Source organism: Acromyrmex echinatior, chromosome 10 (assembly GCF_024713525.1).
Source record: "Acromyrmex echinatior isolate Ae372 chromosome 10, ASM2471352v2, whole genome shotgun sequence".
Lineage (NCBI taxonomy): Eukaryota > Metazoa > Arthropoda > Insecta > Hymenoptera > Formicidae > Acromyrmex > Acromyrmex echinatior.
In genome coordinates, this window is record NC_141861.1 from 2,877,362 (window position 1) to 2,895,959 (window position 18,598).

General features: G+C 37.7%; 3 protein-coding genes across 5 annotated transcripts; 2 read left to right on the forward strand and 1 right to left on the reverse strand.

Annotated features, from left to right (window-relative positions):
• Nucleotides 1-502: 502 nt before the first annotated feature.
• Nucleotides 503-7,222, forward strand: LOC105143807 (hypothetical protein). The gene is made up of 2 exons (XM_011052310.2): nt 503-1,182; nt 4,043-7,222. The coding sequence occupies exons 1-2, from the start codon at nt 1,060-1,062 to the stop codon at nt 5,555-5,557; spliced, it is 1,638 nt and encodes a 545-aa protein (XP_011050612.1). The 5' UTR covers nt 503-1,059; the 3' UTR covers nt 5,558-7,222.
• A 79-nt stretch (nt 7,223-7,301) lies between these two features.
• LOC105143791 (uncharacterized) lies at nt 7,302-13,676 on the forward strand. 2 transcript variants are annotated; one of them, XM_011052292.2, is made up of 6 exons: nt 7,302-7,483; nt 7,643-7,921; nt 8,055-8,154; nt 8,227-11,783; nt 11,986-12,147; nt 12,217-13,676. In XM_011052292.2, the coding sequence occupies exons 1-6, from the start codon at nt 7,445-7,447 to the stop codon at nt 12,439-12,441; spliced, it is 4,362 nt and encodes a 1,453-aa protein (XP_011050594.1). In that variant the 5' UTR covers nt 7,302-7,444; the 3' UTR covers nt 12,442-13,676. The 2 variants fall into 2 exon arrangements, with proteins under 2 accessions (XP_011050594.1, XP_011050602.1); XM_011052300.2 differs by having other exon boundaries at nt 8,227-11,771.
• Nucleotides 13,677-13,873: 197 nt separating this feature from the next.
• LOC105143784 (uncharacterized) lies at nt 13,874-18,171 on the reverse strand. 2 transcript variants are annotated; one of them, XM_087410068.1, is made up of 4 exons: nt 17,678-18,171; nt 17,213-17,380; nt 14,354-17,041; nt 13,874-14,159 (listed from the first exon to the last, which is right to left on the reverse strand). In XM_087410068.1, the coding sequence occupies exons 2-4, from the start codon at nt 17,374-17,376 to the stop codon at nt 14,120-14,122; spliced, it is 2,892 nt and encodes a 963-aa protein (XP_087266194.1). In that variant the 5' UTR covers nt 17,377-17,380; nt 17,678-18,171; the 3' UTR covers nt 13,874-14,119. The 2 variants fall into 2 exon arrangements, with proteins under 2 accessions (XP_087266194.1, XP_011050587.2); XM_011052285.2 differs by having other exon boundaries at nt 13,874-14,162; nt 17,678-18,153.
• Nucleotides 18,172-18,598: the final 427 nt, after the last annotated feature.

The window sequence follows — 18,598 nt, forward strand, 5'->3', positions numbered from 1 at the left end:
AAAAGATTATAGAGGAGCAGTCAACTAATTAATATAAAACAATTATATGTCAGTGTTTAAAAAATGTTAATATAAATGTTCTTTTATATAAATATTTACCAATATTTTTTTATATTTTATGTTTTTTTTATTACTTCCGGAATAATAACAGATCTTTTCTTTTTCATGGTTGCGATTTAGTAGCTGTTACCAAATCCAGATAATGTCCGCGATTTTGTGGTTCTGTTCCGTGCTATTAGGTGAGTTCGACAAAGCGAACACAATCAGACTTTGATTGTCGTCTTTGTCTAATCCATGAAACATGCACAGAACAGAACCACAAGATCGTGGATCACGATTTTGTGGTTCTGTTCTGTGCATATTTCGTTTACCTACGAGATATGGTAGAAGCTAAATCATAGTCATAACCGCTCTCAGGCTTCTCTCTGATAACAATATATAGTTTGAATCAATCGTTGAGCAGTAACATCGATCGATCTCGCGTTCGCGTGCAGTGCATCGGATCAGATATTACCAACGCCGGTCGCTCAATTCCATCCAGCCCGGTCGATCCACGTTGGCCGACCTACGTGTCGACCGTTTCGACTGTCTCAGTCACGTACCTGCTGATCGGCCGCGTCTCGCGGCGTCGTGTTATCGAGTTTGTGCGGTTTATCACACACATCTCTACTTGTCCTCCCTTCCTCATACTTCCTCTACTCCCACTATTTCCTTCTCTCTCGCTCCGATCCATTCTTCGTTTTTCGTGGATGCTTTTCTGGATTCCCGCGGGTAGGGCGCGGACGCACGCGAGCGCATATGGGTGCAAGCAAGTAGCGTGGCAAGGCGGTAAGGGCAGGGCGCGCGCTGTGGACAGCGGAGCGGAGCGAGGGCAGTGTGAGGCGATCAGCCAAGATAAAGCGCAAGCGAGAGCTACGAAACTGAGTGGAGGCGCGCGCGTGCGACGTCGTGTCGTGGCGCGCGAGAGGGCTGTGCTGAGACTGCTGAGAGTGCTGAGGCGACGCGCGAGAATAGCCGACGCGGAGTAGCGTGACTTGAGAGCTCCGGAATATATGCGGCATGGAGACCCTCGAATCGAGCCGCGTTTGCCGCCTTTGCGGCCAGCACTCGGGCATCTCGATCAACATCTTCGACGAGACCGAGAATCACGTTCGCAAAATCAACGCTGTGCTGCCGATCATGGTACGTCATTATACGCTTTCTCTCTCTCTCTCTCTCTCTTTCTCTCTTGCTCTCGTTCTCTCGCTCTCTGATTTTTCCTCTCTCCTTCACGCTCTTTCCCGTTTAAGCGCGAGCCTCACACACACACACACACACACACATTTGCTCCTTTTTTCGCGCCCTCACTCCTTCTCCTTTTCCCTGTTTCTTTCTCTAGCGCTTGATCCCCTTTTACGACTTCCCTCTCCAACCAGAGGGTACGCGCCCGCGTGCCCTGCTCCTATATGCACTCTCATCGTCCTTGCATAGCGCAAAGCGCACCCTTCTCCCTCCCTTCTATTTGCCACCTTGTTACGAAACGCGCGGTCCATTCTCTTTATCAGCCGCGTTATACGTGACTTTACCCGCGCTTTTTTCCGATCCTCCCCCTTCGCCTTTTCCCCTTTTCGACACTCCAATTCTTGTCCGTAACACCTGTTTCTACAACGAAAAGAAAAGAACTTCTTCGTCCGCATGTCTTGTTGGCAAGGAAGAATAGAATACCGCTATTTTCGTGGAGGGGAGTGAAGGGTCGGACGGGGGTACTCTTTGTGCGGGCGGAGCATACATCATCGACCACGTGCGAATAACATCGCGGTCCAGCGGGGTTCGCCACGGAAACGAATTCTCAGTCTTTTCTTTCTTTTTTTTTTGCAAAATTATCCATTTGCAAAAAGTGAGGTTATCGCCGTTTTTGCGCGCGAAATGAATGTACTCCAAAATGTCGAGAGTACGGATTACATTGCGTAATTCAAAGCGCGAGAGAAGGAGAGGCTTGAAATGGATTTCATAAGTTTCTCGCGATATTCATCGCGATGATTTTTTGGCGCAGATTGATAACCTTTTGGATTATTTATGTTTAGCTTGCATTTTGAGATTTCTTGTTTTCACAGCACTCTTCTATTTTTTTCTACTTTTTAAACGTGGATTCAGTTTTTTTTTCTCTTCTTTTGATGCGATAGAAGTGAAAATATAAAAATCTTGCGAAAATCATAGAATATTTGAAAAATATTAATGCGTAATTAATGCATTTATTATGTTAATCTCTAGAAATTTAATTCTGGAAGGTGATTGTAATTATTTAAACATTGAATAACGTTTTAAATACTCAATAAAGTTTTAATGCTCAAAATAAGTAATTAATCGCTACTTTTTAGTATTAAATCGGATGTCTGTAAGAAATATATATGTATAAATATAAATGAATATATTGTCAACGAATATTTCGATAGAATATGATATGTTTAGATCATTTTAACATTTTTAAAATTAATCCAAGAGAACTTTTTTTCTGGGAATTGTTAAATGTCTTAATAATTTTGTAAGGAGTAAATCGTACATTAATTGTAATAAATGTGTGAAATATAATAAGAAAATAAAATAAAAATAAAAATAATAAGAAAATAAAAGTATAATAAGAATAATAAGAACAGTAATAATAGATAGTCTGTAGTAATATCATAAATGTGAAGACGTATATAAAAGAATATTTGTCCCATGGATAAAATCATAAGAAATAACAATTTTTACAACCTGACAAATTATTAGTACAACATTTTTAAGATTCGTCTTTATTTAAACTCAGAATCATTAAATTAATCTATTTTCAGTTTAAATAACATTAAAAAAAATTTAGATAATATTATTTTCTATATTGATCGAAGGACGATCTTGAGATATGATATCTTCTCCAACAATCAATTTATTAAATGATGCTATTATATATGTATATGATAAAAAGGGATAAATTCGAAACCTCGATAATGCATTTTAATATTGTCATTTCACTGAAATCAGCCGCATCTTGTGCTTTATATTTATAGTATTGTTATATTTTATAGTATTTAATATGTTGTAAATTGAAAAGCAGGGTAAATTCTAGAAATCTATTCTTTTATTAATCATAAACTATCAATTCTTCTAATTAAATTTGTGACTTGTTCCTAGTTATACGAAACTATTTTGAAATAATTAGCTAGGATAACCGGTGGTTGCGATAATGTTAATGAACGGAAGTTTCCTTGTGTGGCATGTCACTCGTCATACTCACATCTACCTTGGGCAATGACTCACACTCGTTTATTTCTCTTTCTCCATACGAGAATTCAATGTCGCGGCTACTCGATATTTTGCCTCCTATCAATAATTGCATAACAATCGAGGCGTTCGGTGTACACATGAACAACAGTACACATGATTTTCAAGATATTAATCACTTAATCAATTTAATGTAATCGTGGGACAGAATCCTCCCAAAATCAATATAAAATTCATATGAAATCCCTATGTATAATTTGATAATTATATATACAATCATCAGAAATCATTGTATAATATTAAATAAAATCGTTTATTTTACCAACTAAACACATACGTAGTGAATAAAATTATTTATAATCAAATAAAATTATTTATAATCAAATAAAACTACGAAATCAAATGAAATCATGTAATCTATGGGATAATATTTTAGGTTACCCCTTAGTTAGTGGTTATCCCTTCGGTAATTTTTTTCATTTCTTTACTTTTCAAGAATTTCGAAACGCATAAGTCTTTAAAAATTTTACGTTAAATTCGATTTGAATTTAGATTAAAGTTCTCCGACTAATTGCTTTATAAAAGATTGTAAAAGATCGAGTTGAACGAACATTGCACCCCTGGAACACACAACATTTCTAGAATGTTCTATGAATATTAAAAAAGGTGAATGATATTTGTATAATGTTCTAGGAATATTGTATACTTATTATAAGAATCGAACAACTTAATCAAGCTGTTGATCCTTCGAGAACTTGCAGCTCGCAGGTCCTTTTGATTCCGTGTTTTGCTATGCGTTCCTCAGGTGCACGAGATGGATTTACTGCCGAAGCAAATGTGCCACCGGTGCAGCTACAAATTGGAGGAATTCCACAAGTTCTACGTGGACTGCCTGAAGACGGATGCGGCGCTCAAAAGTCAACTGTCGTGGATGCGGAAGGGTGGCGTTAGGGAGAAAGTTGGCGTACCGATGGTGCACATCGAGAACATGAAGGAGATCAAAGCGGAGCCGCTCGATTACGACGTATACGAGCTGGAGCCATTGGTGGAGAACATCGACTACATTAACTCGATGAACTCGGTGACGTTTCCGACCGGCAGTATTCACAATGGGTTGACGTACACGACGTTCTCTCGATGTTGCTGTGATAAGAAGGATCAGAACAGATCGAGAAGAACAACAGCGGAACTCTGTCAGAATTATCAAGGACAAATGGATAAATGCGGTAAAATCACGAATGTCTCGCAGAATAAGACTTTCGAGGACGCTGCACAATTAAAACCGATTAAGCGAAATCTCTTTACGCAGTCAGTGTTCCCAGATTGCCCGCAGAATCGTCTGCAGCATGTCGAGAACACTGTCGAAAATGTACGAGATCGTCTGGTCACAAATATGAGTACCAAAGATGACGTAGCCACTTCGGAAACGCGGAACCATTGTCATGGTGGACTCAAGAGAACGCTTCCTAAGAATCAAGCGGTAGCCAGGAGCACAATAGTGCGGAACCTGAGACCCAGGAAGAATCTGAATTACGCGCAGGATAAAGGCAAAATATCGAGTGTCAATCCGAGACCATCTACATTGATCAAGTCAAATGTTTCTGAGGCGACATCCTCTCCGAACTTTGAGCTGATGCGGCAGATCAAGGTTGAGTTGATAGACGAGTTCGAAGGACGCAACTTAAGGCCGAGGAGGAATGTTGTGGATTATCAGGAGCCAAAGATGAAGAAGGTTTCGGAGTCTCGTACGAAGAAGCGCAAATTAAACGAGAAAAGCTCAAAAAATGGCAGGACGTCGAACACTCTGGATTTCAAGATAAAACAAGAAGTTCAAGACGATTTGGAGAATACGATGCTCAGTGAAACAACCAATGCGACGCCACAATTACCGAGCAAGTTTGTCACTTTACCCGCGAAGATTCAACCAATGACGAATGACAATGGCATCAATCTGCGAGATGACTATCTCAAGTCGCGATTTCGGGATCAGTTTCAATTGACCGAACGAAATTCACTTTCCAACATCATGAGGAATAAGCTAGCGAAGACAAAGAAGACGTATCAGTTTCCCAAGGCAAATTGTTCGCCAAAGTATCTGAGAAGTCAGGATGTCTATCTGAGGAACGGTAAATCAAGGAATAACACGGAGTGGTCAGTGAAGAAACTGCAGACGAGAAAGTTGATAAACACGATCAACAAGAACGCGAAAAAATCACCGATGTTGAAGTTATCCGAAAATATCAAGCATTATTGCGAATCGTGCAACGTCAAATTTATAAACAAAGAATTATTCAGATTGCATGCGTGTTATTACGATTGATCTTTTGCGACAAGCACGAAATCAACGAACTGTTTGAGAATCGTTCGAAGGATTAAGATGCCTTCTAGATATCTCTGCTAACATTTAAAAAAGATTAGGACACTTCGCAATGAAGTGTAAAAGATGCATAAATGATTAGAAGAAATCTTCACAATTGTATGATAATGTATGTATATATATATATATATATATATATATATATATATATATATATATACATGTGCATATATTTCAATTTGCTTCGAATTTTTTTCTTTTATATATTTCGCTCATTCAATGGAAAAGACTTTTCTAAATTTTAACATCTTATAAAAATAACGAGTCGATAATTTATAAAACGTGCCTATTCCTAAAAAATTTGACCAAGTTTTTTGCAATATTGATACTAGTTATCTGATTATTGACTCTCTTTCTTTTTCTTGATGGGATAGATTATTCTGTTAAAATCAAGTGCAAGAGTAAATACAAAATATTCTGTATGTACATAATGTACTTTATTTAAATTTAATATTACACATTAAATCTTTACTGTATCATTTATTGCATAAGCGATATGGATATATAATGTGTATTATGTATTATGTATAATATTATATATATATATACACACACACACACATATACATATATATATACTTAGATCTTCTTTATTGACTTAAGTTATATTAAGTAATTATAACAATTGTTACGCTTAAGACTTTAAGTAGAAATTCACAAGTCGCCTTCAAAGAAACAATTGTACGAATATAGAGATAGAGTAGAGATATATTTTATGAGAGACAAGAGAGATATATATACTAGCTATATGTCGATATTCTCGATGAATCCATGTGATATATGTATGAAAATAATGCCCGATCTTTTGGAGAACTCCATATTATGTAAGTCAACGGATGTAATAATCGAAAATTCATCTTTCTACTGTTATATCGGAATTTTATATATTAATATTTACAATCTCCTACTTATCTACATGTTTTGATGATTGTTCCAAATTACATTACGCTGCGTAAAAAAAGACTTATAGATATATATGTTTACTATACTGGTATACATTCAAATAATTTGTATCCGATTTATTTGTATATTAATCTGTATTGGACATACGCAGTGAACATAACGGATTTATTAAATAATTAATTACAACTCTATAATAATTAAATTACAACTCTATTTTTCTAGCGTTGTTATCACTGTCATCATTGACAATTAAATTGAATAATATGTTATATTAAATCTTATTCATCATAATATTAACTGCACAAGTTTATGCAGTTCTTTATTGTTGCAAAGTGTTTCTCTGAATTATCTATCCGTCGATACACACAAATAAAGAAATAATTACTGTTAATGGATAGATACATCTTTCTCATATCATTTAACAGATTAATAAATGTTATATATAATTATATATATGTATATACATGTAAATTACACAATTATGAGATCACCATCCTGTTCCCGTCGTTTTTCTCTTCTTAAAAACTCTACATGTAATACATAATATTAAATAGAAACAGTGTTATATAAAATTGGACTCGGCAAATTAAACAGTAATAAAATGTTTAAAAAAGACTCTAATTTCTAATTTTCTAATTACGTCTCGTAACAATTACGACTTTATAATTTTTACTCTCTAAAAAAATAAAATATTTTACAATATAACATGATATATAATCTTTTTTTTTAAAGATCTGTAGATATGTAAAAGAGAATTCCCCTTCCTTCCACCCCTTCGATGTGTCCGTCGCTGTGCGATCGCAGCGTTGTGGCAACCGAACGAATTACGGGTAACAAACAAACAAAAAGTATGGCAGGTGTCAAGTTCGTGAGGAATGACCGGTTCTACACGGCGGATTGATCTAATTACGGCCGAGAGAAGGCGAGATGTCTTCAGACGCTAGGAAATCGCCGCGAATCGAAGACGTGAGTTGTTTTTCGCGCGCTGTTCACCCGCAATTCGTGCGCTTAACCTAAACTCGTCTCCGAATTGTTGACCGTTCTACAAGATTTTCAGACGTATAACTTATCTCTTCGCTAAATGAAACAAATGAGAGTTTTGTGTATCGAATCTGCTTCTTTTAGTTAATTTCCACGGAGGATGATACTTTGGGATCCTCTATAAGTCTAAGCGTCGGAGAAAACTCAGTTCGCATTAAAGAGAAATCTAAACCTATCAAGGAAGTCGAACAATTGTCGGCTGATAAAAAAGACACGGATAAGTGGTGGTTGAAAAGACCTGAGACACGTTTAGATGTTCTGAGTGCTAAGCATGCAGATGCAAAGTCAAAGCAGTCTCCTACTCCTTTGTCGGATGTTAGTTCCTCTATGAAAGAATTTCTCGAGAAAGAGAGGATGTGTAAGGTAATTGTTCAAAACAAGTAATATTAATGCCAGAATAAAACAATTTCTTTAAGAGCGATATTTTAATTGCATTTGTTCTCTATCATTGTGAGTTGGTTCAAATAATTTTTGTTAACTTTATTTAATTTTTTAGACAACATCCAAAAGCGAAGGAGAAGCGAAAGACAAGGATGACACATTATGCGACATACTTGCATCTGCGGCTTTTGATAAATATCCATCAGATTTTGAAAGTAAGTTTTTCTGTAAAGCCAGAGCTTTCTAAATTAATTTTGTGTTTGATTAATTTGTTTTGTCTTGTACAGATGCCACTGACGAAGATATTGGTAGTTTACTAGAGGAAATGAGCAAGATTGCAGGGGCATTAAGTCCGAATTCGTGTCCTGAACGTACAAAATCTGGCGGTTCTAATAAGAATCCTACAGAAGAAAAGTCTGTGGAAGAATTATTAGAAGAAGCTGAGGAGCTAGTCAGAAAAAATTGTAACACTCTGTCGAAAAGTATATCGAAATCTGATACTCTAGTATCAGAAAATCAAGATGAAAGTTTAAACAGAGTGAGACAATTAGAAGCTGACATTTTTCAATTAATAGAGGAAGAAGTGCATAAAGAATCAGAAAAAATAAAAAGGAGTCCAAAAAACGAGAGAAAACGAGAGAACAGTCCCGGATTCGAGATTGTTTATGAAAGTCTGAATAATTTGAAGCCACCGAAAACGTTGGAATTTCAAAGAAAAAAATTTGAGGAACAGAAAGTCGAAATATCAAGCAGTTCTGATTTGGACGATCCGATTGAGAGGCATTCCAAGTCCGAGGAACTGAAGAGCACGAAGAAAATTGAAATGGAGAAGGAGAATTTGCAGAAAGAGATCACGGACGTGGACAAGGACTTTTTCGAGGATTTGTTGAGAAGATCAAAGGAGAAAGCGGAGGGTGGAATGTCCGCCAGTTCCAGTTTCGGACAGGAAGATTTTTCGCATTTCTTGAAGCTGCTTCAAGGACAAAATACAGATAAAGAGCTGGAATCAAAAGAGCCTAATGCGATGTACGATCTCTTTTTAAAATCTACTAATGGCGAAGTAGTATCGATTAAGGAAAATCAATTAGCAAGTGGCAAGACCCCAGAATTCCCAGAAAAAGAATTTTCCGAAATATTAGAAAAGGAATTATCGGTCATTAACGGTGCAAACATGGATCATGAAATTAATGAAAGTGATTCTAGCGTGAGCGAAGAACGGCATAAAGGAACAAGGAATTCTTTGTCAAGTGAGAAAGCATCAAAGCAGTCTAACTATGAATCTAAGAAGACTACATCGAAAATTATAGAGAAAGAAAGCAATAAAAATGCGATAGAAACCAGTAAAAAGACAATTAATTCTGAAAATGAGTTATTTACAGTAGGATTGACGCCGAGATTGGAATTATTTGCGGATGCAATACCCAAACTTATGGCTGAAAAGATGAGTGAAAGTATTGTGAAGGAGAACACAGAGAAAATAGATTTGGCGAACAAAGAATCTGCTTATTCAGAAACGAAGATTGATACGAAAGTGGAAGATTTAGCCGTCAATGTATCGAAGACTTCCAAGATGCATTATCAAGAAGTACCTGATCATGGCATTTCGAGTAAAGCAATAGATGTACCTAAAACCGATCGCGTTGTTAGTGCACCAAGTAATAAGCAATCAAAAAAAGAGATAAGATTTTGCAAATCTAAAAGCTACGATCTCTTATGCCAGCCTCCCTTAAAATCGTCCCTCGAAAATATCAGGGTTAACAAAGCATTGGACGTGTCTAAGAAACCTATAAACGCTGTTTCCAAAAAGTCATCGGCAAAGCCGAAAGTGCAATCCCGATCAATTTCCAAAGTCGCACCGAAACCTAATTCATCCTCAAGATCAAAACTGGATTTCGTTAAAGTTGGATCCACATCCAGTTTACCAGCTGCGTGCAAAGGATCCCAAATGAAATCGCCCGATAGTTACAGAAAAAATTTTATGGCCGCCGGAGATTCAAAACAGATTCCAATAAAACGTGATTGGGAGATGTTGTGTCGTGAGGAGAGACACAAGAACGCACTGTTGAAACAACAGTTGGAAACCGAGGCAAAGCTGTACAAGAGTCAAATTGAGGAAATGCGTACGTCTTTCGAGGGAGAATTGTTTGCTTTAAAGAAGCAGAATATAATTTTAAAAGCAAGAGTTGATGAGCTCTCTCTGAGCGAAAGGCGCGCAGAAATTCCTGTCAAGAACGACACGAAGATTACTCTTCTAGAACAGGAACTGGAAAAGCAGGAAAGCCTGATCCGTGCTTATGAAACCGAGAACAAGAAACTGATGCAAGATACGAAACGTATGCAAGAAGAATTGAAAAATTTGCAGTCTAAACAGAAGAGCACGGTATCGAAAACAAACGATACGCAACAGCTTGTTGATCGGGTGAAGGATCTTCAGGAGGAGACGTTGAAGTTGAACCTCGAAGTATCCGAGCTGAAGGAAAAGAATGCCGATTTTTTGCTAAAGAACGACGATTTAATTCAACAGAACAGTTTGCTCACGGACGAATTGGATATGTTTAAGGAGCAGCTGAAAGCGAAAAATAACTTTATTACGGATCGGTTGCAAGTGATGACTACCACGGAGTTAGAATTTAAAAAACAAATAGAGGATCTAACTATCAAATTGAGTTCTAAGTCGGAGCAGTTGCGTGTGACTAAACAGGAGCTAGAAAAGTTTCAACAGGACGTACTGCCCTTGGAGAAGGAACTACTCGAGTCCAGAGTTAGAGAAGAGAATATCCAAGAGAAATTACGGATAAGCAAAAGTCATGTCGAGCGTGAGAAGCAACTGACTCAGAGACTCAAAGATCAGGTTATTCTGGACAACAAGAAAGTCATGGACTTGAACAGACAAGTGCGTGAATTGGAACGTATACTCAAGAGGAAGAATCCTGACTCGGTTTCGGCTCTCATACTGACCGCCAATTCGGAACAGGAGAAAATCGGTTCCGAGAAGGTAAAGCTTTTGGAGGAGAGAATAACAAGTCTCGAAAGTGAGATTAAAAACAAAGAGGATATTGCGCAGCAAAATCTGCTTGATTTGCAGAAAAAGTTCTCCGATATGAAGGAGAAATATGCAGCACAGGTAATGGAGTTAGAGGCCAAACTATTGGAAGCAACTGTGAAAGAACACAAGTTATACAATGACATGTTCACGCAAACGACGGTGAAGTACGTCGAAAGCAAGAGCATAGAGAATAACAAGAAAGACGACAAAGTTTCCACCGTAGAAGATAAGAAGGATCAGAAAACGATAAAGGCTGGACCGAAATCTCAAAATCCTAAGGAAGACGCGCATCTAATTGCTACTATAAGAGGCCTGAAATTGGAGATTGCGAACAAAGACAAAACAGTCTCGAAGATAACCAAGGAATATCAGGAGCTTCAGAAGACGAATCGGCGATTGCAGAAGGAGCGGGAGAAATTGCTGAACGATCGTAGGAGCTTCAGGAGTATGGATTTCGATAAAGCATTCCGAGGAATGAAGAACGGCGAAGGAAATGATCAGAATTCGAATGTTTATCAGAACGGACACGTTTCTGAGAGGTTGTCGTCGTCGACGCCAAAGTTGTACGATCCAATGCAGTACACGGAGAACGGCAAAAACGGGGTTATCAAGAAATTGACAAACGAAAACGATATTCTGAAGGAGGAACTGAACAAAATGAACAAGGACTTCATGGCGCTGAAGAGCAAGAGGCTGCATGATTTGAATCTCTTGCAGGAAGAACATGAGCGAGAGATGGCCACTCTTGTAAAAGAGTACAGCGTTAAGATCGGTGATTCTAAAGCGGTAAAGTTACAGGTTTGTAACGCTTGGCGAGCACTTGGCCTGTTCCTTATTTTATTTATTGCACCAAGAAATCTAGTAGTTTTTAATAATATATTTCTACTTCGCGCGCGCGCGCGCTTATTTGAGTAGAACAAGCCTTTGCTTCGCTTATATCTTAATATATATCTACTATGGCTAGAAATTTTTACTATTATACAATTTTTATTATTAATAGAGTCAGATTAATACTCAGGGAGCCATTATATCGAACTTAAAAGAACAGGTCGAAAAGTTTAGAGATTACAAGGAGCAGGTGGTTATATTGAAAGCTGAAAGAGAGCATTTGGAGAATAAAGTGAAGACGCTGACCGAGAAAGTCAAATATTTATCAACGCCGGTATGTAAAAAACAATCGATTAAGGCGATTTCTTTAAGGTGGCTATGACTGATGATATTTCTGTTCCAGGGAACAGAACAGTTGCAATTATTGCAGGACAAGATCACAATCCTCCAACAACGGCATGAAAGCAGAGAGATGACTTTGCAAACGTTAATTCGCAATTTATTGAGGAATCGAACGCAGTGCAAAGACTGTAAAAATGAGAAAGGTAAAAATCGACAGCTCTGTTTCTTTCGGCAAGAGATTGATCATATCTTAGGAATGCTGCAAGAGATCACTAACGTCCATTGATCTCACTGAATAGAGAAATCGTCTCTAAATAGTCACACAACGCATTTGATGGTTATCGGTTTATCATCGAATATTGTGATAATTTTTACAAGAATAAGATTCGCGATATAGCTTAAATAATTCGAAAGAGGCATTAAATACTTTAGGTATCGAAATATAGGTACATAAAGGCGTTCGTTTGTGACACTCAGCCAAACCTTTAGTCGATATTCCTATCGACTCTTCCATAACTGATGAGAACTACGCGCAATCTTCTTTCTTGCGTCCGTGATACCGTTCTTTCTGCGAAATCGTCCATCAGTACAGAATTCGCAAAGGATTCGGTAGGCTCGGATCACTGCCAAAGAGAAAAACGCTACTGCGTAACATTACCATTAATATCTATAATAACAAACGAACGTATGATTGAATTACAAACTTTTCCGATCTCTTTCCGTCGCCAATTTTCTTGCCACTTGCGCGCAATGTCTTGGAACACTGCCCGCTATTAATATAATCTATTTTATTGAAAATAATTTTTAGACTAAGTCATATATATTTTTAGGAATAGATTTTTTATTTATTTATTTTTATTTATTGACTATTGAATAAAAAAAGGCATGGCTGCTTGCAACATTTCTCCAAATTAATGTTGCTACAGCTTTTGTTTTCTTATAATAACTTGTATAGCATGATAATTGGACGGAGGAAAAAAAAAAAATAGATATATAAAAATATCTTCGTAAGAATTTCTTCCAAAGTTAAATAATATCTAGTTTTTTACGGATAATTTTTTCGAAACTTTGCTGTATATATAGACGTTATAAGAGATAAATCGCTATATTTATTTCGGATAATACTCTACATTGATTTATTCGCGATCATCGAAGTCGAATCGTCCGACTATATCATGTATATCGTATCGTAAGTATTCTTAGTTTATTATTGTTGCCAAGCCTAGTTGATAATTCATGAAATTTAGCCTTATTTGTATGCGTAATAGACGCAAGCACACCGCACAAATCGATGTAATCGAGACCTAAGGATGAGTAACAAGGATCAGCAACAAAGAATATGCTTATCTTTCATATTTTCAACACAAAATCTGCAGACTCTTGGAGACAATTATCTTCCTGAGACTCGGTTACATCAAAGTATACACAATCACACTCTTTTTCTAAATAGATTTAAGCTTGTCACATGTAATGTACAAAATTCAAAATTATAACTTTAATAAATTTAATCTTTTCGCCGAAGGTTCGACATTTTCCTTGATAGTAATATAACGCAAGTTAAAAAATCGTTTTAATTAATATTTTTCTGTGCTTGTTAAGTAAATTAAAATCTAAAAATCTTATATATGTGTATATACATCCATATATACATATATATATGTAATTTTTTTAAATAGTAAAAAATATTGAAAGGTTTTTCGAAAAATTATTTCAAGATATTTAACTACGACTGCAACTATTTTATTTTCGCACAAAATATATCTTCTTAGATATACACATCTCTACATGACATATATGAGCTGTACATTAATCTACATTAATCTACATTCTGATTATTTTGGGATACATTACACATATTGCAACGTAATATCTTAATTCATAAAATAATAAGATCGATAGAAGCAGAGGTCCAGAGGATAGCGATTTTCAGTGCCGTTGTTCACAGTAGCCGATTACATTTTATTTTACCAAATTATGAAGCGCTGGGCATGCTGGATTATGTTGCTGCTGTAAAAATATTGCAACATATGTTACGAATTCTATTTTATTCATGTTATTTTTTAAATTATTTTTTTTTTATTACTGATAATCTATTTTGAGAATTATACTTTTTTATAGTCTATGCTAAATTATAAGAAAATTGTAACACTTATTTATAGTTTGCGCTCTAAGGAATTTCAGTAATTTTAATAGCTTACCTAAGGAAAGATTTTTTTCCATTATAGAGGGAAACTCCATAAATAGTACATAATGCCACGATGAAAGCTTGCCTCATAAGATCGTAAGCCATAGGATATTTGAAAAATTCGCCCTTCATTAAGTTAGGAATGATTTTTGCTCTGACTTTCACATTTCTTTCAATGCGTGCGTCTTCCAAGTTTCGTTCCCATTTTGCAAATAATCGTTCATTATCCATGGTTCTAGTAAATGTCCTCTCAGCAGACATTCTTCGTTGTTCGCGATTTTGTTCAGGTACACGGGTGACTCGGCGAAGAGAAGAGAGTCGCGATGAGTCCTCGATGTTCCTCGCTGATCTCTGACGCAAGTTTCTGATAGACTCTCTTTCACGAAACTCAACGGGTCGATTCTCGACTGATTGAACCATTCGGCGCTCTGTGAAACGTCTGATTTCGCGTCGCGTTTCTGATGAACGTAGTGCCTGGTTCTCGAGAGATGCTGTTTTAGAATTTGCTTTGCGCTCCATTGGAAGCATCGAATTTCGCAATTCAGAGCTCCGTTCCACGTGCCGATCCTGCATCCTTGATTTTTCACTCGACCTTGAATTGTCGTTGGTCCTTCGTTCTGAAGATCTTCGAGAATCGAGAGTAGATCGCTTTTCCAGGATTCTTTCGCGAGAAATTCGCGATTCCAGGCTTCGTTCCGAACGTCGGTCTGCTAGTCTGGATCCTTCGCGTGATTTCAAATTGTCGATTTTTCGTTCTAAAGATCTTCGAGAGTCGAAAGATCGCCTTTCTAGAATTCTTCCACGAGAAACTCGTGCTTCTAGACTCTGTCCTGAACGTTGATCTGCTAGTCTAAATTCTTCACGCGATTTAGTATTATCGTCGATTCTTCCTTCCGAAGATCTTCGAGAATTAACAATAGATCGCTTTTCCAGGATTCTTCCGCGAGAAACTCGTGTTTCCAGGCTTCGTTCCGAACGATCTGCTAATCTGGATCCTTCACGCGATTTCAAGCTGTCATCGATTCTTCGTTCCGATCTTCGCGAATCGAGACGTGCTGAATCCAAAGTGACTCGTCGCTCCAAAATTCGCCTTTCCGGAACTTTTCTTTCGGACACACGTCGTTCAGCTTCGCGTGATCTCTGAGGAATGATCCTTTGTTCCTCACGTGATCGGTACAAATGATTTGTCTTTTCTCGCCGTTCCTGAGTTGAACCACGTCGTTCTGTTGTCGCAGTATCGCGCGATCTATGATTGTAATCTCTGGAGTCTCTGATCCTCATGATTTCCCGACGATCTACCGAATTACGATCGACTAAACGGGAGGATCGTGCGAATCTTTCTCTTCGTTCCCGATTCGCGATTTCTTCGACATCATAACGTGACCGTGCCATTCTGTAATTCTCCCTGATAGCCGTGTTTTCACGTGAGTCACGTCGGCTTGTGGTCCTTTGTGAGCGATTGATCCTTTCTCGACGGAAGTTTTCAGATGAGGCTCGTGACATTTGATCGACAGATTTTCGATCGCCAAAACGATTCTCTACTTTCTGATGTCCCGCTATTTCGCGACGTTCCATAGATCGGTCCAATGATCTACGTTCAAAGGACAATCTGCGTTCCTCTGATCTCTCGGTGTTGGATTCAACTGATCTAACTCGTCTGCTAAGAATTTCGCGATTGAGATTGTTGACACCTGAACGTTCCATCGATCGAGACAACGTTCGACGGTCGTCAGATTTAACAAGATTTCCACGAGAATTCCTGGTAGCAACCGACAATCGCGATCTACGTTCTTGATTAGCAACGCGATCGAGAAGAGCTCGGCGATTTTCTAGAGATCGTTCGCGGTTTCGGCGATCTATATTATTATTGCGATCGATATCTCCTCGTGCGAATCTTGATCTCTCTGATTTTAGGAGATTTTTGTTATCCTCCCGATGATCCAATCGTTCCACGTCTCGATGTTCGATTGACATGCGACGCTCGACAGATCTGCGTTCGCGTATCTCGGATCGGTAATTCGGAACACGATTTCGCGTCAGATCTCGATGTTCGCGACGACCAGAGACTAGAACTTCGCGAGATTCTTGTCGATTAATTCGTCGTTCTGGGAGTGATTGACGGTCGCGATAATCATTCGTATGACGTTGAAGATTCAAAGAGTCTCGCCGATCCGCTGATCGATCGCGATTTTGTTGTCGCGCGATTTCGCTAAACTCCCGCCGTTCCATGGATCGCGATCGGCGATTTTCAAACCGGGAATTTGCAGAATCAGCCAAACGTCGTTCGAAATTTTGCTCGGTAGAACGGCGACCAGTTGCTCGATTAGAATCCCGCGATCGAGAGATCCGAGTAGCGAGATCGAATGAATTCCTGGCGTCGCGGGATTGCGCGATCGTCCTAAATCGAGATTCTCGAACACGGTTAATGGATTCGTCGTTGGATATGCGACTCGTCGATCTTGAAAGTCTCTCGACTGTCCTCAGATCTCGGTTTCTAGACAATCGCTCTCTGGTTTCCTGTAAACCACTCCTAGACAAACGATCCAGACTCAGTGATCGAGAATGTACGGACTTTCGAGACATAGGTGCTCTAAATTCAGATACTTTCATTTGATGATTATTAATCGCCGGTTTCGTAACTTTTTCCTGTTCGGCAATCGGGCTTTTGACGAAAGGATTCAAGTTCGGACAGGCGTCCACTCTAAAAGTAATACTCGTCTATAATCTTTGCAACAAGCAATTTTTAAAATAAAATTCTTAGGAAAATATTGTAATAAAAATATTGTAATAAAAAAACATTTAGGAATTTAAAAAACGTAATGCGTAATTCAAGATTTACGATTTTAAGCAAGAAAAAGAATTAATTTCATACTCGTGGGGAGCTCGATGCGTGAGTTCAGGACCTGCGAGACTACCAGCGTGTCCTTCCCTATCCCTGGATACCAATCCTAACGTTAGACATGCCAACGATACTATCAGAAGTCCGATGTACTGCCAAGATCGTACAGGTAGCACTACGTGGCGAGTACGCCGCATCTTGCTGCAAAATATCGTAATTTACATCGTTCTTAATTAATTAGAGAGAACAATTCTACCCCCATTGTTCATATCAAGTTAATCGAATCGAGTCTAAAATAATTAAAAACCAAAAAATGAATGTTAACTTCGGAAAGAAAATCAAAACTATCTTTTTATAATATACTTGGCAATATACCTTTTTCTTATTTTTCTGTTCAACAATGTCTCTCATTGAAATTTGGAGTGAAACTTTTCGCAACGGATTTTATCAATAACTCAAGAATGTCGCGGAATCTCGTAACAATAAGAAGTATCATACCTGAGGAACTATGAGCTGTAGCGATCAAAGCTTCGTGAGATATTTCGAAGGGCTCTTCAAGTCTTCCCGCGAGAAGTGCTTCACGTTGGTGCTCCAGAAAGCTGCTGACGCCGGACGTCCCGAGGGAGCGGCTTTTATACTCGCAGGAGTCGCCTCGTAATTTGATAAAAGCGCAATTCGCCGCTTATCAGCGGCGGCCACATGGTGCCCCATACGCCAACGCGACAAGATCGCCGTGAACAAAGCGCGAACGGGCAATGTTGCGAGCGAAAAGATTGGAAAACCACTGCATTCGGTTTAACTAGGTGGAAAATTACGAACTGGGTTGTCTATGGGGCGGAGGTCGTGCGTGGGTGTCCTTTAAAACCGTGTCGAAGCTTAATTCCAAAGGATTGAAATCGTACTCGGATAAGATCATTAAGCGAAATCTATTTCAGTCCAATAAATTCAATATTTGAGAGACGTATGAACGGTACGAAAATATATAGTAATTAAATAATTAATTATATTTGTTTTAAAATTAATATTAAATCTGCTACAGTTTGTAAAATTTATGTAATTTAATTTTTCTGTAAATCTTGTACTTCGTTGTTTGTATGACATTTAATGTGATATAAATTTGAGTAGCTTTATCAATATTTAATTCATCATGAAGATCTTGATGTGTCTAAAAATAATAAAAATAATAAAAAATAGTGGATTAATATTTAAGAAGTATAATATAGAAGAAAATTGAATTTTAGAATGTAAATTCCCGGTAAAAAATGTTTCATGCATGAATATATATAAATATGTATAAACAAACATAAATATTCATAAATATGTATAATTATATGAAATATGTCCATACATACTCACACATCCCTCTTTTTTTCTTTTGTAAAATTATTTTTTAATGTAATAGAAATAATAATAGTAATG